This window comes from Astatotilapia calliptera, chromosome 12 (assembly GCF_964374335.1).
Source record: "Astatotilapia calliptera chromosome 12, fAstCal68.1, whole genome shotgun sequence".
NCBI lineage: Eukaryota > Metazoa > Chordata > Actinopteri > Cichliformes > Cichlidae > Astatotilapia > Astatotilapia calliptera.
The window spans coordinates 2,558,926-2,581,189 of NC_137433.1; the positions used below are offsets into that span (position 1 = coordinate 2,558,926).

At 44.4% G+C, this 22,264-nt stretch overlaps 1 protein-coding gene and 1 long non-coding RNA gene across 3 annotated transcripts in view; one reads left to right on the forward strand and one right to left on the reverse strand.

Moving 5' to 3' along the window:
• nr6a1a (nuclear receptor subfamily 6, group A, member 1a) overlaps window positions 1–22,264 on the forward strand; it is a 123,632-nt gene that overhangs the window by 77,825 nt on the left and 23,543 nt on the right. Inside the window, exon 1 of one of the 2 annotated variants that reach the window (XM_026186087.2) lies at window positions 5,021–5,210. The exons of the other annotated variant lie outside the window; for it this stretch is intronic. Within the exon in view, the coding sequence (XP_026041872.1) occupies window positions 5,195–5,210 (16 nt within the window). The 5' untranslated portion in view covers window positions 5,021–5,194. Of the gene's footprint in view, window positions 1–5,020; window positions 5,211–22,264 lie in introns of those variants that run through there. 2 annotated transcript variants of the gene reach the window in all.
• Window positions 819–21,018, reverse strand: LOC145432157 (uncharacterized). The gene is made up of 3 exons (XR_013912436.1): window positions 20,673–21,018; window positions 14,714–14,889; window positions 819–979 (listed from the first exon to the last, which is right to left on the reverse strand). It is a non-coding gene; the product is annotated as an uncharacterized LOC145432157 (long non-coding RNA).

Consider the following 22,264-nt stretch of genomic DNA (forward strand, 5'->3'; position numbering starts at 1 on the left):
TATTAGCATCAACATACACTGATCGATGCAAACAACATAAAATTAGCATGTTTCGTATTTTGCGAGCTGCATTCTGCGCTTTATTCAAATTGAATGTGATGAGCCCCACGCTGTCCAAACCCCGGACTACACTCTGACCAGCAGATGATTCGACCTGTTTTTATATGGCTGAAATGTTTAGAAATGGATGTAAAATAAATTGCAAACATAACTCAATTCATGACGACTGGCTTGTGTGATTGGCTGTTTTTGGGCTCGCTCAGTGAAATCTGGAGACCAGGTCACCTCAGTTTTACCGTTTCTGCCTTTGGAGCGTCCAGCGAGAGAGCAGCCGCATGGATCCACTCATCACCCAGTGATTACCCCCCACACTGGTATTAATCATGAATATAAGCGTCTATTCCACTGGCTTCCAAGGTTTTTCAGCCTCCTATAGAAAATGAACTCCTTGTTATCACATGGAGATCTGACTGACCGAAGGTTACACTGAGACTGATTCATATTTAATAAGAAAGCCAACAAACCATCAGCAGTTCGGCTCGTCTGTCAGTACAATATTACAGTATTAGTAGTGTTAGAAACCCAGATGTTGATGATCTGAACATCAGGAAACGTTGGCTGTAATCTGACACTGTCCTTATAGAACAGTAAACCTGAGGTGACCTGTTTTTAAACGTTATTATTGAATACATCGAGACGAAGCGCTGTTATTCAGCCTTTTGTGTTAGGTGTGTGGGTCCAAAATAAAATTGTGTGTAACTCATGAAAATCCCACCCTTGATGTGGTCTCATTCATGTGCGACCAAAAGACGCATGGATTTACCAAAACACAAGAGAAGGCTTTTATTTGGCCTCTGAACATTCATCATTGAGAACAACTTTGCTCTTAGGAGGAGTTTGTGAGGGTTTCTGTGCTGGCCTTTGGCAGGGGGAGGCGGCTCGTTCCAGGTTTCAGTCCGTAGATCAGCACCTCAAAGCTCTGAAGGGAAAAGAATGAAAGCTAAGTGTTAACAACAGTCAGAAATAAAGAGCTGTGGGTTTACCCGTCTGTGTTTCAGTGTAGAGCTCAAATGCTAGAATGGATGGATGCTGCCGATTGCTTTGGGAAATGGTGTGTATGTTTGCAGGAGAGCGAGAGCCGTGCCGCCTGTTTTTCTTGAAGCTCTTTGTCTGAAGAGTGGAGAGGTTTGTGACAGTGTGGAGAGGGGGAAGGGAGCTCAACCAGAGCAATGCCCTTTGTTACCCAAATGTTCAGGGAAATCCAGCAAACAAGCCACAAAACGGCTCTTTCCAGCTGACTTTGTAGCACATCAGCGTTTAGGAACAGAACTTTGATTTGTTTTCAAAATGTTATGCAAACATACAGCATTTTAGCCTCTCATGAAACATGCAGTTGTGATACTAAGAACTTGTCTTTTTCATCATGTGAAAATCATGCATAACCCATGCATAGTGTTTGATGATTTGATTGTTTCCCCTGGTCTCAGAGCTGTGAGAGGAAGCCTGATATCGACATCCTTTGACCCTACACTGCAAGCTTCCACACATTCACTGGCTGCTGACTGCATTGACCCGACATGAAGTTAAAGTTAAAGGGATTTCATACAGTGACAGCATAGCCAACAGCCCAGGGCCAGGATAGAGAACAGGCCTCCCATCTTCTCACATACATCTTATATACATACTCTGACTTTAGCTGTAGTAAGTTGAAGCGTGAGTCTATTACATGTCACATCGTTTTATAGTATTTATGGCACAGTGTGTGATGACAACACTTTGTGTCCTAATGCCGCAGACAAAAGCAGGAAGATCTTTGATTTTAGCTATGCTGTTATGCAGCCGTAGCCAAGGTAACTGCCTCCTCTGAGTTAGGTGTGTAACCTGGCAACAGCTCTGACATGTAACAGTAAGTGTACTGTGATAATGAAGCACCATTATGACAGCGCTGTGATCCTGTGAACACATTTATTGAAGTGTTGCTGAAGATGATAGTTTTCCTTCATCCAGCTGCTGCCCAACCTGTGCATTGTTGCCTTTGCAACCGTGGCTGCTCGTTCACGTCGTATATCGCTTCAGTTTTATCTTCATAGTGCACATAAGCAGCTGACTTGGCAAGAGTGGGAAGGAAAAACTCCAAAACAGACTCATTAAAGGAAGTGTTTGAGGCTGCTGAACAAAAGAGTACAGGCAGTGCAGGACTTAACAACGTGAGACTTAAACTGTATTTGCAACAACATAAATACTAAATACTCTGTAATAGTGGATTCACAAAAGCTCTTTAAGAGCACGTCTGTGTAAAGACCCAGATTGTTATCAAAGAAAGTTGATAACACTAAATAAATCACTAAACCCTTCCTCAGATCACCTGTTCAAGTTTGTAGCTGCACCCATGCACTGTCAGTTTAACACAGGCTCAAAGGTAAAGTTAAATAAGTGCACATGCAGACAAACCCTTCTTACTACACTTATTATGTACCGCAACTTTAACCTCGACTCAGATCCAGACATGGGAGACAGGGGCGTGTTTGCTATTTGCCCTATGAGCAACAGACATGTTGCGTTTGTGTCTCAGCAGTGAGCCTGTGAGGTGTTCAGTAGGCAAAGAGTGAAACTGCATCACGGATGCATCACAAAAGCTACACAACTGTCAGAGATGCACATGTGATACAGGCACTTCTAATGTTTTGCATGTCTGTGTTCGTTTGGCTGTGCAGTCAGTCTGTGCTCGGTTCCACTCGGTGTGATTTGAGTTATATATTTAATAAAAATGTGAGCGTGGCGCACGTTCAGTGCCAAGCAGCATAGATATGTGTGGTCTGTGTCAAAGACAGTCTGGACCTCTGAGGGGCAGAAAAACCAGAAACTGTTAAATAAAAAATAAATAAATAAGATCTAAAAACACATTTTTGCTGATTATTATTTATCTGTTTAAGAAAAGAGATTTTATAGAAGAATGATCATCAGCTGTACACACACACACACACACACACAGTCTCCCAGGCCCATCCCAGGTAGCGCCTCCCTCCCCGTGACCACAGATAGGGCGCTCGGCGCTGTTTTGTCTCCCATTGACTTCAAGGTTAAAGGCAACAGGGGTCATTATGCTGTGGGAGGATAACTGCTAAGGTCAAGGGTGACACGTGGTACATCCCTCCCCCACTGCACGGCGCAGGTTTGATTTGTCATCAGTATCGAGCTGATTCCACTTGGAGTAAAAATATTGTGTACCAACACAGCAACACAGCCTGTGTCTGTTAGCATTAAAGTTCTTCTTCCTGCCGAGGAGACGCTGTGTGCTGCTGTGTTTCCTGTGCGTAACCTTTGAAAATGTCTCTTAAGCAGGACTATAAAAGTAAATAAAGGGTTGCTATGAGAACAAAGGTTTTATCTTGTCAGCTCCACAAAATCTGCACGTGTAAAATTTGCAGGTTAAGGATGGTTTTCTCTACGTTTGTCCCCTGGTGAAGAATTTTAATCCTCGAACGTGCATGGACAAATATACTGGTCAGGTGCACAGCTATGTTTGATATCCAGCAGACGACACACTTTTAGGTTTTCTCTCTCTCTTCTTGACAGATTCAGTTAGATTTTGGGTTTGTTGCCCAACCACTGTTACTGTAACACACAGATATTCTTACACATTATCAAACTGTGTAGTGATTCAGTTGATGGAACCATGAATTCTGCTCTCTGAAGGGAGAAGTTTGGGCGTCAGTTCCGCTCGTTCACCTCTGACTAACTGAAGCGTTTGGAGCGCTGGTATCAGTGTCTGGACTTGAATCAGACTGAGATGCTTTGCGATGAATTTTACAGGCCCTCCAGCTGCATCAGTCACAGTTACTTTTTCACACCTTAGAATAACTTAAAATAAAAACTGCATTTTGTTTTTACTCTGGTTATTTCTAACGTTACAATTTGTTTGATGATCTGAAACATTTAGGTTCAACAAATATGCAGAGAAATAAATCATCACGAGGCAAATGCTCCTTTTTGGTTCACAGATCAGCAGATTCTGAAATACTCAGAGCAACAATTAAGTAACACGTTGTGATGCTTGAACTTCAGCAGGTCATCCAGAGAAGAAGAGCTCAGCCCACAGTGGATTTTGGGGCTGATAACAGGGAAGGATGCGTTAGGGCTCCTGTGATATTGGGCGTATACTTCATGAGAGCAGTGGTCCTATTATTAGGATATCTATAGAAGATTTGGAGAGGAAAATGCAAGAATGAAAAAACATCTGTAAATGTTTTACTTTTTCCCAAATGAATTAAATTCTAAAAACAAATTTTAAATGATCGATTACTGTCGCCCGTGCTTTCTCTTTGGACAGCTCCAGTTAATCTAACTGGTTTTCAGTGCTGCTAACATGGTTTGGTTGACTTCTAATGGTAAGGAAGGCCAACATGGAGCTGGGATGTTGCAGCTCTCACCAGGGTGTTTGTTTAAACTCCTGCTGACCCTGCTAAATGACTCATAATCAGATAATAAATATTTCCACCGTGTTGTGAAATCAGTAAGCAGAACCTGGCTCCTGGTTACCATCCTTACTCTAATCCACGCAGCATTAGTGAGGTTTAGAGGTCGGACGGGCAGCTTCAGCATGAAAACATGTGGAAGGTGGGAACGTGCAGGAGCACAAAGTGTCTCCGTGCGCTGCTGTTTGGCTTCCTGCTGTGCTCACTTTGTAACCAAGCAAGGTGTGAATCTTTAACCTGCTTCCCCTGTTTCGCTGAGCGCTTCAGTTAGTTAATGTCATTGTGTTTTGCCAGCTTGAACCTGTGTTTATGCTAGGGCATGCACGTCCTCCTCCCAAGTGCCAGAGGGGAGTTAAAGGGGAGGCTAATTTGGGTGTGAGGGCTGGGAAGAAAGGGCGGGGGCAGCATTGTTGAACGCCAGTGAAAATAGGACTATCATTTCCACTCAGATAACCCCTGGCTGTCATTGGACCACAAGCCAAGCGGTGACCCCGGGGGCTTGAACTCTTGCCGGTCATGTGACCAGGCAGTAAAGTGACCAGTGCTGATCTCTCTGCGGTCAGAGAGGGGCAGGCTGTCGAGGAAAGAGGTTGGTGGGGGAGAGAACAGAGGAGCCGGGCAAAGAAACCGAGAGCAATGTGGAGAGCAGGCCCAGTGGCTTTTTCCTTTAGCAGAGTCCATGCTTGAATGGGGTCCAGGCAGACTGGGAGAAGCATGAAATGGATACATGGGAAGGTAAGCAAGGATCACTTTCTTTTCTGAATGCGTCCCACGTACAAGTAGTGCAACTACATCTGAGTGGAACTGAGAATATATTTGAAATGTATGAATGAAACTCAAACTGCAGCACTGTTGATCGTCACTGTTGGTTTCTGTCTAATATTTCGAGTCTGAATGAACAGTGTGATGCGTACTGCTTGTGTGCAGGTTGGCAGGATAAGGCCTTTATGCTGTAATTAGTTAATGATTTTCAGGCCGGGCTAATGAGCAGAGAAAGCCCAGCTTGTCAGAGCCTCGCTGGCTTCCAGCACTTTGTTTATGTGCTGCTTGTGACGTAGCTGCAGCTGCACGGTGCCCCTCCATATGTGCTGCTCACTTGATATGTTTTTCTTCCTTTTGGCTGTTTTATGCAAATGGTGTTGTGTGCTGGGACAAGAGGAAATGTCAAAAACAACAAACTGGTTTTTGGCACTTTCCACACTTTAATTCCGCCCACCACACCACCGCTGCTCCTCCCTTCCTCCTTCCCTTCCTTGTATCACAGGAATTTGGAATGGGGTCCATTCTCACTCTTAATATCAGCCCCACGTGAGAGGGTGTCTTTTTGGGCTTCGGTCACATAACGTTTCAGCTCAGCTTGGGACAAATTGGACGGAGGTCCACAGACACAGCGCTTTCTGGCCCTTCGATCGATGTTTTCCTTTAAGGACTTTGGTTTGGCATGTGGAGGGAGCATGCTACTGTACTGATCCCCTCCCCCTCCTTTAATCCCCTCAGCCTGGTTGGTTTGTGCTCAAGCTGAATTAGGGTTAAATAGCACTGCTGCACCTCAACACCAACACCTTCTGTTTGGCAGTAGTTCTGTGTGTGAGGAGGATTGTATTAAGCCCAAACTAATCATGAAGGAGAAAGCAAGCATAAGAGGTTGTTTATGTGGATGAAGGGGGCAGAGGCTGTGTGAAGATCAATAGTAACAGTGGGGGGAGGTCAGGGACTGCTGTGACTCTGTAATGCTCATCTATAACACGGCTAAAGACGCTTCTCAATGCAACCACTGCTTTTCCCCTAATTTCACTGTGAGATATCCGCCGTCTCTCCCTGGCCACGTGAAGCCAAACGCCAGCTCCATCACGCTGTGCATCTTTGCTTTCTTGTTGTTTTGCAAGGGTGTGTTATTTCAACTGCCCCTGCACCCTTCCCCCAGGACAAACACAGACACACACTCCAACAGGATAAAACTTATCTGATGATTTGCAAATGCAGTTTTTGCCTCTGGGATTATTTACAGAGAGCGATGTGTTTACTTCAAACGAGGCAAAACTGGCAACTGATTTTTAATGCAGGCAAATTTACAATGTTTTGGCCCCTTTTCTGTGTTATATGGGAGCGGGAGGTCATCCTACTGTGTTTAGGAGGTCCCGTATTTTAATACACAGCAGATTTAGCACTTTTATGCAATTGTGTATCGCAGGGCATGGGCTGTGAAACTTCCCACATGGTTTGCATCAGCATGAACTGGCAAGTTAGACCTGTCATTAAAAAAAAGAAGCTCAGGGCCAAACAAGCTGAGCTTCAATGCTCTGCAACACAAATGAGAGAGGAACAAGGTGCATCTGAGACTCCAACAAATCATTCCTCCGGTGCATTTCTGGATACTTTTCCACAAAACCTTTTAGAAAAATGTATCAAATTATCACAAGTGTTAGCAAATTCCTGAGATGGCACAAACTGTCCAGACATGAGGGAATATAGGAAGAAGTGGGAAAAGCACGAGGAATAAATGTGTTTTTAAATAACAAGTCTTAGCAGTTTATGGACTCACATGTAGAACAGGTCACCAGGTTATCAACATCATCACGTCTAAACGCTGGGCTCAGTCTGCGTGGCTCAGCGGTCACATGGTGGATGTTTCCATGTACTTAGCAGCAACATTTGAACATCGGTCGCACATTTAATGGCAACAAAGATAACAATGTTTGTTTCCAACACACAGCTCCTTTTACATAAAAAAAGAAAATAAGAGCGGCTGAGGGAAATATTCAGTCGGACACGAGTTTCCTGGTTATTCTGTGCGGTTCATGACTGTAATAACTGGGAGCTTGTAAGACTTCCAATGATTCCTCCTTCTGTGAGAAAGCAGCCCGTCAGTGTTGTTTTTGTGCAGCATTAAGCAGCTGCATAATAAAGGACTTGATAGTGAAACACTGTTGATATTTACCTGATGTTTCATTAATACAGAGATAAAATAAGACGTCTGTATTCCTGGTGTTACAGTTTTTCTGTTAGAATCTTTCAAACAGGTCAAACTTTCTTAATATTCACCATATTACAGGGTTAGGATTGTTTGTGAATATGTAATTAAAAACAATTTTTCTGTTAAGTTAAATTCTTAAAGCTCGTTAAACCATAGAAGGCTTATCAGTAGTTCAGTTGGTAAGCTTAAGTAGAGTATTGCCAGCCTTTTACTAACATGCATATATGTTTTAAAAAACATAACACCAGCACACTTTACACGGAGACACAAGACCTTATGTGGAATTAACATTTGCCAAATAAACATTTCAAATCTCTTTCAGATGAAAACAAAGCCGAGACAATGAGTCAGACTCCTGTGGTCTCTTCCCCACAGAATGTAACAGAGTGGCATTACATGCTCCTGACATTAGCATTACATTAATATGGAGCCTAACTTTGGTGTGGTATTACTCAATGCTAATGACGTAACCTCTGAGTGTGGGTGTATATTATCAAGACAGCAATGTCAACAGGTCAGTATTGTTCTCGCTGATGAGCTCAATCTGCAACTGCATGCACATCGCTTTCAAGATTAGCATCACAGTGTCGGCCGCCAGGAATGTCAGATCAGAGTCCCAAAGGGTCTTGGCATGCCTTTAACCTCTGTGAATGTGGTCATGTACATTCCTGTCATAGTCGCGGGACACATCCTCCCCTCCTTCGAGCCCCAGGTAGGAGAGATAAGCTCGAGAAGAAAAAGAGATACGAAGAGGAAAATGAGAGGCTGAGGGACGGGAGAGAGGGAGGGCGGCGGAAAAGTACAGCAGATTCCTGCAACCCCCGATCCCTGTCTCAGCTGGGCATGATTGTGATGGAAAGCCTGAGACAAAAACCTGAAGAGAAAACCCTTCATTGGCAGGCACTGCTCTGTCAGCCTCTCAAAAGGCTGCTTTACACTATACATCAGCCTTTGTGTCTGTGGGATGTGGACAAAAGGGAGATTTGGCCACGATACATCTCTGTTCCCAGCATGATGCAGCTCAAAGAGGGTCAAACCTGGGGACCTTCCTGCAGGAATCCACCATTCTTACTGAAAAAGCCCCGTTCGTGCACATTCAGCTCATTCGCTCAGACTCTTTATATTTATTACAGTGGACGTTTCCTGGAACTCACGGGGAGCAGTGAGGAGATGCAGGTGATGCTTGTTTAACACTGAACAGGGCTACAATGTTTGACTTGCATCTCCTGGTTTGCGTTAAAGTTTGGAATGAAACCCAGGCTGACCCCTGGGAAACAATGCAGCCTTTAATGAGCCCTGGGGGGTTGGGGGTGACTGTGTTTGACACAGAGCATTGGGGGTTCTTGTAACCAAGAAGAGAGAGGGTGGAGTTCAAGATGAAGCAGTGCTTTTATGACTCCTTATCGTCACCTCGGGGGGAAATTTATCGTCACCTCGCCTTTTATGACCTTGTGATAACCTGAACATTTCTGAAAAGAGCCTTTGAGAGGATGAGAAATATTGCACTTCAACTGCAGAAGGCTTTAATCTCATGCAAAACCTCACTGTTACACCAATACGTCTCTGCTGTGTCACTTTTCTCCACAACGGTTTGTCTAATCAAGCCTCGAACACAAAACGGTTATCAAGCTGTCGTTGTGTACATGTGTGGAGATGATGGCAGCTTCTATTGGAGTTAAAGTCCAGCGTGATGTTTGCTAGCGTGCCAGCATTAGTGTCAAACTCAAAAGTATGTTCTACACACTGCGTTTCCCACACTGCAACCGCAAGCCACAGCTTTTCCCTGCCCCTCCCTCTGCTGGCCCAGTCTCTTAACATGCACCAGGAGCACTTAACAGTAGGATCGTGTTGCATTATAAGCAAAAGATAAAAAAGCACATTTTCACAAACACGTGTATACATTTTTTGTCAGCTTATTATTGTAGGTTTTCAATTTAGTCGTGCTAAATAAATCATAAAGTTAAAAAGTCCATCCACCCGTTATAAATGACTTTGGCCCATCTGCGGCTCGTGGACACACTTGTTGAATCGCTGTCACTTCACACTTATATCATTCCTCCGTAGAGCACCTACACCTTTACCCAAAATCTTAAAATGACTTCTGAGAACTATGAAAATATTCCTACAGGACAAAAGCACTTTTAGTTTGATTGTTTATCAGAACGAGATTAAAAGCTGAGGTCAGATTATCTAAGCACTGTCTGATTTTCTGAAACGCTCTTGTTAAGAATTTTTAGTAGATCTGGACTAAAACTAGGGCTGCCACAAACCATTATTGTGATAGTCGACTAGTCAGATCATCATCCATTGGACGTAAAACGTACAGCTTATTGCACCAGCAGCATCTGCTCTTATATAACTATCATTAGCTTACAGCTTTAAGTGTTTAAGGTCTGTGCTAACTAAAAATAAAGACAAGATGATAGTTTATTAAATTTTAATGACATTTGCAGATTGTTTCGGTGAAGTTTAATAAACTCCTTGCTATCTAAAATATAACAGGACACCGGAGTAAATTCCGAGCATCTCACACTTCTGATAATCAGCTGTCTGCTTGACGTTTATTCAGCTGTGTAAAAACTATAACTTTAATCTCAGCCAAACTGATTTACTCAGGAACAAATAAAATACTAAAAAAAGCCAAACAATAACATTTTTAAGTTATCTAAGTGACTCATATATCATGTTTAATGAAAGACGGCGGTGGGTTTGAAAACGATTTGCCGGGAGTCCGGTGTTCTCACGGCGCTAGTGAGCCTAGCCCCCGGCTCGCTATCGAGCTAGTGGGTAACAGACGTCTCCGAAAACGTCGGAGCGCTTTTGAAAATATGTGGTGTCCTGATAAACTGAGCAGATATTTGAGGTTTACACAGCTACATTCTCGCCTGAAAATATGTTAAACGTTTATTTTGTGACCCAGAAAGAATAATAAGAGTAATATTAAAACTAACTAGCTGCCGCCATTGTTGGAAACTGAGCAGGGTCGCGCTATGAATTCTGGGATAGGTTGGGCCACGAAGCAACCCATCCTTCAAATCTGGGGAAATAAAGGACGCATTTGTCGGCCGCATTTGTCGGAGTCTTCGAATGTGGACAGTCTTCGTCGTGTTGCTGTAACGTAATCGGCCTACAAAAGTAGGCACAGGAGGATGCAGTTCCTGAATTTGGACACAGCTACGATACCGGACACTGCAGCTTCTTCTTCGGGGTTTAACGGCAGCTGGCATCCTTGTACATGCAGTGCTGCCATCTTCTGTTTCAGTCCGTTATTACACTCTTAAATCCTGCTACTTATTCCTGCGTCTTTTGGGATCTTACAAAGCTTCAAATGACGCGTCGACTATTAAATCAGTCGTCGACGATTTTGATAGTTGACGTAATCGTGACTAGTTGACTAATCGTGGCAGCCCTAAATAAAAACCAAATAAACAGACAGCGAGCCACCAAGATAAAGCTAACATCAGTTTCTCTTGAGCCGAACATGGATAATCCACATAAATGAAAATTCATCAACCAAAGTAACATTTTGCTTGCTGAAAAATTCCTTGTCACAGTCAAAAGATATGAAATCCCTAATAAAGTTCAAAAATGGTCCTCAGACATTCAAAAACATTTTGTTTGTCCTTCACTCTATCTTCTAATAAAACACCTGGCATAATACTCAACGATATTATCTTTTTAGTTTATCTTTTTCTTTTTTCTTATTTTTACTTGAATGTTTTTTTCCTGGAAAGCAATCGGAAACTGTAAGAAAATTTTTTTTTTTTTTTGCGTCTATAAAGAAACACTGAACACATTTGGTTGGTAATGTGAGCGAGCTTTATGATAGAAGACGTCAGTTTTACTGTTATGTGCATGCACTTACAGGCATTTTTGGTTTTACATGCTTTTACTTTGAAAGGCGGATTTTTTTCAGTACCTGTTGCTTTTATGTCTGTTTTCGCTTTCAGTTGAGACCTGAGCCATGAGGGAAGAGTTCAGTCGCATGTCAGAAATGTCAGGGTCAACTATTATATTTAGAAAGTCATGAATATTTAACTTCAGTCATCTGCTGGCAGAAGGAGGAGGAGCCATATGATGTGACATGCGAGATCAATTGTGTGAAGGTGTGAATCGCTCTGTTTTATATGGCGGCCATGCACTTGAAAGAGGGTGAGAGATTTGGCAAATAAGCCTGAATGAAGGCAGCTAATAGCTATTGTGTTCCTAGCTCAGTGAAGGAAGTTGGGTGTTTCACGTGGGGTGGCCAGTGAAATATGTGGTTTCAATGTGTTCTCTTAACGGGCGCTCGGGCTGACAAATGGCTGGCCGAGGAGGTGACGACACATACGTTACACTGTGAGGTATTTGATCTGCCACATTTTATGGCGCCACAGTACAGTAGAAGGATTTATTTTCTTTTTCTTTGGGCTGAATTTGTGCTGCTGCTGTTAGAAGAACAACAGTTCGTTGGGTCTTTATTCTTCACGAAGGTGTCGCTCTGCGGCGCTCATCAGCTGTGAAGCTCTTTCTATTCAGACTGAAGTTTGCCTGAACCGCCCATCACTTCACACCTGAGTCATCTCAGCAAAGTTTATTCAGTTTTTCTATGCAGACGCTTCAAACATCGTAGTAAGATTTCATATAGTCGTTCAGTAATCCAAGTTTCAGTGTGGAACACACACTTGTTTTTTGTGTGTGTCGATACCGAGCAGCAGAATAAGTTCACTGTGAGAGACTAGAGTCATCGTTTTATGTGTAACATCACACCAAAAAACTAACAAATAGATTTAGCCAAGAATTTATTTATATATATATATATATATATATATACATACATACATACATACATACATACATACATACATACAGTGGGGCAAAAAAGTATTTAGTCAGCCACTGATTGTGCAAGTTCCCCCACTTAAAATGATGACAGAGGTCAGTAATTTGCACCAGAGGTACACTTCAACTGTGAGAGACAGAATGTGAAAAAAAAATCCATGAATCCACATGGTAGGATTTGTAAAGAATTTATTGGTAAATCAGGGTGGAAAATAAGTATTTGGTCACCTCAAACAAGGAAAATCTCTGGCTCTCACAGACCTGTAACGTCTTCTGTAAGAAGCTTTTCTGTCCCCCACTCGTTACCTGTATGAATGGCACCTGTTTGAACTCATCATCTGTATAAAAGACACCTGTCCACAGCCTCAAACAGTCAGACTCCAAACTCCGCCATGGCCAAGACCAAAGAGCTTTCGAAGGACACCAGGAAAAGTATTGTAGACCTGCACCAGACTGGGAAGAGTGAATCTACAATAGGCAAGCAGCTTGGTGTGAAAAAATCAACTGTGGGAGCAATCATCAGAAAATGGAAGACATACAAGACCACTGATAATCTCCCTCGATCTGGGGCTCCACGCAAGATCTCATCCCGTGGGGTCAAAATGATCATGAGAACGGTGAGCAAAGATCCCAGAACCACACGGGGGGACCTGGTGAATGACCTGCAGAGAGCTGGGACCAAAGTAACAAAGGTCACCATCAGTAACACACTACAACGGCAGGGAATCAAATCCCGCAGTGCCAGACGTGTTCCGCTGCTGAAGCCAGTGCATGTCCAGGCCCGTCTGAAGTTTGCCAGAGAGCACATGGATGATACAGCAGAGGATTGGGAGAATGTCATGTGGTCAGATGAAACCAAAGTAGAACTTTTTGGTATAAACTCAACTCGTCGTGTTTGGAGGAAGAAGAATACTGAGTTGCATCCCAAGAACACCATACCTACTGTGAAGCATGGGGGTGGAAACATCATGCTATGGGGCCGTTTTTCTGCCAAGGGGACAGGACGACTGATCCGTGTTAAGGACAGAATGAATGGGGCCATGTATCGTGAGATTTTGAGCCAAAACCTCCTTCCATCAGTGAGAACTTTGAAGATGAAACGAGGCTGGGTCTTCCAACATGACAATGATCCAAAACACACCGCCCGGGCAACAAAGGAGTGGCTCCGTAAGAAGCATTTGAAAGTCCTGGAGTGGCCTAGCCAGTCTCCAGACCTCAACCCCATAGAAAATCTGTGGCGGGAGTTGAAAGTCCGTGTTGCTCGGCGACAGCCCCAAAACATCACTGCTCTCGAGAAGATCTGCATGGAGGAATGGGCCAAAATACCAGCTACTGTGTGTGCAAACCTGGTAAAGACCTATAGTAAACGTTTGACCTCTGTTATTGCCAACAAAGGTTATGTTACAAAGTATTGAGTTGTATTTTTGTTATTGACCAAATACTTATTTTCCACCCTGATTTACCAATAAATTCTTTACAAATCCTACCATGTGGATTCATGGATTTTTTTTTTCACATTCTGTCTCTCACAGTTGAAGTGTACCTCTGGTGGAAATTACTGACCTCTGTCATCATTTTAGGTGGGGGAACTTGCACAATCGGTGGCTGACTAAATACTTTTTTGCCCCACTGTGTGTGTGTGTATATATATATATATATATATATATATATATATATATATATATATATATATATATATATATATATATATATATATATATTAAAAAAAATAAATAAATAAAAATCTGGTTTTTGTAAATTCAAAGAAAATATTTGTATTCTAAATAGGAAAAACATGAACTTTCCTGTCATTTATATATTTCCTCACTAATTTGGTGGAGATGAGTTTAGACTTTTCTAAATAGGAAAAGCTGCAAAACCTGGATATTGTCCAGGTTTTGCAGCACCATTCAAAGTTCAAACTTTCGTGACATTTTCAAACACTTCCAGCTGGCCACATGTAGCGCTGTTCGATATAATGATATGTGTCAGATGACGATATGTAGACATCTATTGTTTCATACTATGCTATTGTTTGTGATCGACACTATTCTCAAACATCAAATTTCTGAATATGCATCAAACAAATCACCTCAGATAAAAACATGAGGTAACTATAAATGGCACTTACAATCGACGCCCAGCTGAAAACACGTCACACAAGTCGAGTTGCCTGAGATTCACTGCATTTACAGAAAAGAAACTATTTTGTGATGTATATGTTATCGGGATAAGAAATGTCATATCGCGATATGACATTATGGTCATATCGCGCAGCCCTGGCCACATGGGAGTCTTTGTTGTGCTGGTTCTGGCCCCCGTGCCTTATGTTAGACACCTTTAGTGTAAGCTTTTACCCTTTAATTTGTATATTTGCTAGTATTTTGTTATCATAAACTATCCGTCATCGATATTCATCCGAGTCTTAACTTCCTGGTAGTACCTGGGAGAATGGTTGGTTGCAGTGAGTTTGTGTTCCTGGCTCACACTGTGCTCACTGTCCTGGAAACACTTTGGAACGCTGTGGGCTTCCGACTCGGACAGCAGTGTTTTGGTTACTTCTGTCACATTTTCTGCTGCTTTCCTGCCTCCATGTTTCCGCCCTCCACACCATGTTTCCTTACAGAAGTAATGTAAAGCCCTTTGTTTAGATCCTGATCTGCTAACATCGTCATGGTGATACAAACAGGATAGGCAGGTACGCACGTTTAATGAATCCAGTGTTCATTTTATGTACGCACTCGATTTTTTTGCACTTATAATAATGAGTAAGACTGTTTGAGATTAAGAGTAAGGAGATGTTAGGACAGCATGTTTGCTCTGAGTGTGTCCATATTGTGTTAGCTTGTCACCTTGCAACAGGTGCACTGCTGCTGACAACATAGAACTGAAGTGAAAAGATCCGCCCTGTGTCACAGCACATGTACATTTGGTGCATCACTCTTGAACATCCACTTACTTAACAGCCAGTTTGTGCCTGACGGCTTTAAATGAACCTCTTTATAAACCAGTGCTCCATCCAGTAACACTCAGCAGCTCACCCAGTCACTGTGCTCGTCTCCCCATAAAGAGAGTTAATGAAACTGAGGAGCGGCTACATTCACTTGGAGTAATAGTAGACGTTTTGATTTGAGCTGTTAGGAAAAGAAAAAAAATTATAATCAGTTTTTTGAAGATTATCAAGTTTTAATGAATTAGCAGTTAAAAGTTGTTTTATTCTGTTTTTGCACTGATTATCTGAAAGTATGAACATTTTGCAGTTCATTCAGGTTCACTGGCACTTATGTGTTAATGCTTTAATATGTTGAACGTCAGTGAAAGGTCACAGTGTCTGTTATGAACCTGAATTGCAGGACTTTTCATGTAAAGCCTATAACAGGATTATTGTTTGTTAATGTTAATATTTCAGAGCCAGTGTTTCTGTTTCTGTGCTGTTTCTTCCTCTTTATCTTTGAGGTCAGTTATGATCATATCATAGCTTCCCATTTCAAAACTTTTCAACCAATCAGATCCAGAGGATCCAAATGTGTTAGTCTGCAAAAGCAACTAAAAGTACAGCAAAACTATAGTAGTAAAACAAACAAACAGTGAACAGTTTACCCTGCCTGGGATAGGGTTACCGGGGCCCCGCCCTGGAGCCAGGCCCGGGGAGGGTGCCCGAGGTCGAGCGTCTGGTGGCCGGGCCTTAGTCCATGGGGCCCGGCCAGGCACAGCCCGAAGAGGAGACATGGGCCCATCCTCCCGCAGGCCCACCACCCGCAGGAGGCGCCATAGGGGTCGCGTGCATTGTGTGCCGGGTGGCGGCCAGGAGCGGAGGCCCTGGCGGACTGATCCCCGGCTGCCAAGACTGGCAATTGGGACATGGAATGTCACCTCTCTGGTGGGGAAGGAGCCTGAGTTAGTGCGTGAGGTTGAGAGGTACCGGCTAGATATAGTCGGGCTCACCTCTACGCATGGCTTGGGCTCTGGAACCAGTCTCCTGGAGAGGGGCTGGACTCTGTCTCAGTCTGGAGTTGCCCCTGGTGAGAGGCGGCAGGCTGGGGTGGGTATTCTAATATCCCCTCGGCTTGCTGCCGGTACGTTGGGGTTTTTCCCGGTGGATGAGAGGGTTTGTTCCCTGCGCCTTAGGGTCGGGGAACGGGTCCTGACTGTCATCTGCGCTTATGCGCCGAGTGGCAGTTCGGAGTATCCAGCCTTCTTCGAGTCCCTGGGGGGGTGCTGGAAGGTGCTCCACCTGGAGACTCTGTTATCCTGCTGGGAGACTTCAATGCTCACGTGGGTAACGACAGCGAGACCTGGAGGGGCATGATTGGGAGGAATGGCCTCCCTTATCTGAACCCGAGCGGTGCTTTGTTATTAGAGATGGACCGATCCGATATTACGTATCGGTATCGGTCCGATACTGACCTAAATTACTGGATCGGATATCGGAGAAAAATAAAAAATGTAATCCGATCCATTAAATATCACGAAAGCACCTCACAAAACTTGCAACACGCCGTAACTCACCTCAGAACGTTAGCACTCGGAGCAGTATGCATCACGTGATAGAGCGGCTGTGGCATGCGGGACCTGTCGGTGGTCTGGATAGCATTTGGAGCTTCGCTAGCAACCCGGCATTTCATCTCCGACAAAGTTATCCCCGAGAGAAGTAAAGCAAGTGTGTAAGTCCATCTCTGAATGTTTGTAAAGCATTCCTGCGTTAAGCTTAACAAGCGATATATGGAGCGACTGCCTCTCGCTCTCCGGCTGCTACTTCAATCATGAAACTGCTTAACGATCAGCTGATCGGCTTTTCTGTCGCGAGTCCGTCTCTCTTGTTTGCTTTTGGCCCACTTTGCACCAGAAAGAGGAAACCAGCGGCTGAACAACAGCAGCACGTTTAAGCTTGATAAGCTGTTGTTAGAATGTATTTAATATTACTTTCTACTCAAGGATCTTTTTCTACGTAGCTGACGGCTGGTAACTGTGCAGGGGCGGATCTAGCAAAGTTTAGCCAGGGGGGCCGATAGGGCATGAACAGGGAAAAGGGGCACAAAGACACACTTTTCTTTATTCTCATTTAAAATGTCTAGCTTTTAATAAATAATTATCCGAATCTTACACCCAAAGTTTTAATTTGATGTAAAAGGAATAGAAGTCCATTACTGTATATAGTAACTATTAAGTCTACGGTAATATATATACCCTAGTAAGCTATAGTACTTTTTCCTTTGGGAAGGTACCATCTGTGCAGTCTGCAATTTTGCTGAAGAAAGATGTTGAATCTATTTAATATTTCTTGAAAAATAATTGATTTCTGTGCATTTTTTTTCACACTGCATCAAATTAAGGTTGATTACGTCGATTAAGCATCATGAGGTGGAGCGTGAGGGGTGGTTCCCTATTTTTTATTTATTTATTTTTGTTGTTGCTGGGAGTTGGAACCCTATTAGTTAGGTTGCTTAATATTTACGCTAAGTACTCTTTAAAATACCAGAATAGGGAGGATGGTGTAGGTTTAAGTTTATTAGATTGATCAGTATTGCTGAACTATGAAATATTTTTTTTTGCATACAGGTATAACAGAATAGCTTTAGTGTAGTTGTTGTTTTAAACTTGAGTATGAACTTATACAAAATTCAGCAAGATATTTAAAAAAAAAAACAGTTTTGTTGATTAAAAAACACTATATCGGATTCATATCGGTATCGGCAGATATCCAAATTTATGATATCGGTATCGGTATCGGACATAAAAAAGTGGTATCGTGCCATCTCTATTTGTTATTGGACTTCTGTGCTAATCACAGTTTGGCCATAACGAACACCCTGTTCGAACATAAGAGTGTCCATAAGTGCACGTGGCACCAGGACGCTCTAGGCCGTAGGTCGATGATCGATTTTGTAATCGTATCACCAGACTTGCGACCATATGTTCTGGACACTCGGGTAAAGAGAGGGGCTGAGCTGTCAAATGATCACCACCTGGTGGTGAGTTGGATCAGGTGGCGGGGGAGGACGCTGGACAGACCTGGTGCACCTAAACGTGTAGTGAGGGTGTGCTGGGAACGTCTAGCAGAGGCCCCAGTCCGCGAGATCTTCAACACACACCTCTGGCAGAGCTTCAACAGCATTCCAAGGGAGACTGGGGACATTGAGTCCGAATGGACCATGTTCAGCGTCTCCATTGCCGAAGCTGCTGCATTGAGCTGCGGCCGCAAGGTGGTAATCCCCGAACCAAATGGTGGACACCAGAGGTGAAGGGAGCCACCAGGCTGAAGAAGGAGTCCTATCGGGCTTGGTTAGCCTGTGGGACTCCGGAGGCAGCCGACAGGTATCGACAGGCCAAGCGGAATGCGGCTCGGGCAGTGGCTGAAGCAAAAACTCGGGTGTGGGAGGAGTTCGGAGAGGCCATGGAAAAAGACTTTCGGACTGCCTCGAAGAGATTCTTGCAAACCGTCAGGCGCCTCAGGAGGGGAAAACGGTGCTCTACCTGCACTGTGTATAGTGCTGGCGGAGCACTGCTGACTTCGACTGAGAAAATTGTTAGGCGGTCGAAGGAATACTTCGAGGACCTCCTTAATCCCACTGACACGTCTTCCGAGGAGGAAGCAGAGTCTGGGGATGAGTGGAATGACCCGCCAATTTCCAGGGGCGAGGTCACTGAGGCAGTTAAACAACTCCTTGGTGGCAGAGCCCCTGGTGTTGATGAGGTCCACGCCGAGTTCCTGAAGGCTCTGGACGTTGTTGGGCTGTCCTGGTTGACACGCCTCTGCAATGTTGCGTGGAGATCAGGGGCAGTACCTGTGGACTGGCAGACCGGGGTGGTGGTCCCCATCTTTAAGAAGAGGGACCAGAGGGTGTGTTCCAACTACAGGGGGATCACACTCCTCAGCCTCCCTGGGAAAGTCTATGCCAGGGTGCTGGAATGGAGAGTTCGTCTGCTAGTCGAACCTCGGATACAGGAGGAACAATGCGGTTTTTGTCCTGGTCGCGGAACACTGGACCAGCTCTTTATCCTCTCGAGGATACTTGAGGGTGCATGGGAGTTTGCCCAACCAGTCTACATGTGTTTTGTGGACTTGGAGAAGGCATTCGACCGTGTCCCTCGGGGTGTCCTGTGGGAGGTGTTGTGGGAGTATGGGGTGTTTGGCCCATTGCTACGGCCCATTCGATCCCTATACAACCGTTGTAAGAGCTTGGTTCGCATTGCCGGCAATAAGTCGGACTCGTTCCCGGTGGGTGATGGGCTCCGCCAGGGCTGCCCTTTGTCTCCGGTTCTGTTCATATGGACAGGATTTCTAGGCGCAGCCAAGTGGCGGAGGGCTTTCGCTTTGGTGGCCTCAGAATCTCATCTCTGATTTTTGCGGATGATGTGGTTCTGTTGGCTTCATCGGGTGAGGGCCTCCAGCTCGCACTGGAACGGTTTGCGGCCGAGTGTGAAGCAGCGGGAATGAGGATCAGCACCTCCAAATCTGAGGCCATGGTTCTCAGCCGGAAAAGGGTGGAGTGCCCACTCCGGGTCGGGGATGAGTTCCTGCCCCAAGTGGAGGAGTTCAAGTATCTCGGGGTCTTGTTCGCGAGTGATGGGAGAAGGGAGCCAGAGATCGACAGACGGATTGGGGCTGCAGCTGCAGTAATGCGGACGCTGCACCGGTCCGTCGTGGTGAAGAGGGAGCTGAGTGTAAAAGAGAAGCTCTCAATTTACTGGTCGATCTACGTCCCTACCCTCACCTATGGCCACGAGCTGTGGGTAGTGACCGAAAGAATGAGATCGTGGATACAAGCGGCAGAAATGAGCTTCCTCTGAAGGGTGGCTGGCCTCTCCCTTAGAGATAGGGTGAGAAGTTCGGCCATCCGGGAGGGGCTCAGAGTAGAGCAGCTGCTGCTCCACATCGAAAGGAGCCAGCTGAGGTGGTTCGGGCGTCTGACAAGGATGCCCCCTGGGCGCCTCCTGGGTGAGGTGTTCCAGGCATGTCCCACCGGGAGGAGGCCCCGGGGCAGACCCAGGACACGCTGGACAGATTATATCTCTCGGCTGGCCTGGGAACGCCTTGGTGTTCCCCCGGATAAGCTGGAGGAGGTGGCTGGGGAGAGGGAGGTCTGGGCCTCGTTGCTTAGGCTGCTGCCCCTGCGACCCGGCCTCGGATAAAGCGGATGAAGATGGATGGATGGGATGGATGTATGAAAGCAAATGATGTGTGGAGCCAGTTATACAGTGTGTTTGAACATTTTTCATTTTTAATGGTTTGGAAACGTAAAAATGCTCAAAATAAAGTTTTAAAGGTCAGATCTGAATCGGTAATATTAAGGACAATGATGAAGATTATCATTTGTTTTTATCATTTTATACTCAGGAACATAAGCTCAAAAACTGAATCGAATAAAACATTAGCATTGCATTAATCATGTTTCACTTACATTGCTCTTAAGAAAATGATCAAACGAGGCAGCGCCAGGCGATGCTTCTCTAACTGCTGGGCTTCCTCTCAGACTCGACTTAACCTGTGTACCGTAGAGAGTTAATAAGCAGAAGAGTTCAATTCTAATCCCAGGACGGGCTCGCCGTGTGACGGCCCATTGTCTCGTACAGTATAGCTGCCCCTGCAGTCTTCAGCAGGCAGCAAACTTAAACCTCACACCATTTAAATGGTAATCTGTCTCTGGGCTTTAGAAGTCCTCTATTCACCATCCTGGGAGAGGCTTTATGCCACACACCCCCACCCCCCTCTGCCTCCTTCTAATTACTTTTAGTACATGAGCCCGGCAGCCTGCTTATCCAGGCCCCTCCCCTCTCTGGGAGGCTTAGCTCTCACCTCAGTCACATATCTCTTTCTGATGAGCTGCCCTTTCAAATTATACACGCACAAAAGTTTAATCCCGCTCATTTGAATAATAAAGATTATGTTACTGTGGTCTGTTTGTTGTCAAAACACTGAGCCTTCTAATCAGGAAGGCATGACTGGGTCAACCATTTACAACAGCCACAGTATCAGGTTTCCCCAAGTGTGTGTGTGTGTGTGTGTGTGTGTGTGTGTGTGTGTGTGTGTGTGGGATTCTTCTGCTGATTTAGCCACACACACACACACAACAGGTTCAAAAGTCATGTTCTTCAGTGTGTGATTTTTGTCTAGCGCACAGGTGGGTCTAATGTTCAGACTCACCAGGTGAACCTTCCCAGGATGAAGTAGAAACTTTATTAAATCACTACCAGCTCATTTTGTCGTTATTCCAAAGTCGGTTGATTCTTTTGCTTAAATGCAGGCTGATTCTGGCAAACTGTTTATTTAAAGACAGGATGTGAAACTGTGTTCGAGGCAGCGTATAACAATAATAGTTTCATTTAAAAATGCCTGAATGACTTCAGTTAAGAAATACTGAGGGTTTAACTTTAACTGCACTATTTTATAGTTAGAAGGATTCAGATGGTGAGTACAGGACATAAAGATACATCAACAAGCTCTAGAAGCCTTCATGCAGTCAGTCTCAGGAAACATGTCTGTCACCATTGTTGGCTTTCCCGCCACAGAGTCCCACCTGTGTGCGGTGCATTAGACATTAGTTATCTGCATTAGACACGAGTCTTACATTAATAAGATCTACAGGTTAATCTTCACGCTCAGCAGGCAGCATTAACCTACCGAGCAGCAGCCTCCTTCTGACTTGTTGGTAATGGCTGTAGCCCTTTGTCATCACAGCCACTGGTACCAGCAGAACAAACAGACAAAAAAAAGAAAACCTAAAACTCATTTTTAAAACACAGCATACAAACAAACATTAGAAGGTTGTATCACAACTCAGAGAATACTGTAAACCTGCAGATTGGCTGGCAGGCAGCGCCTTCGTTCTTAATAGGACTGGTGTTACACGAAGTCTATGACAAAATGACCCTGCACTAGAGCTGGGCGATACAAGATTTGTTCATATCACGATATGTTTTTTTCATTTCAGGCGATAACGATATCTATCACGATATAAGCCAAATAACTATATTTGTAAGATTTAAATGTGCC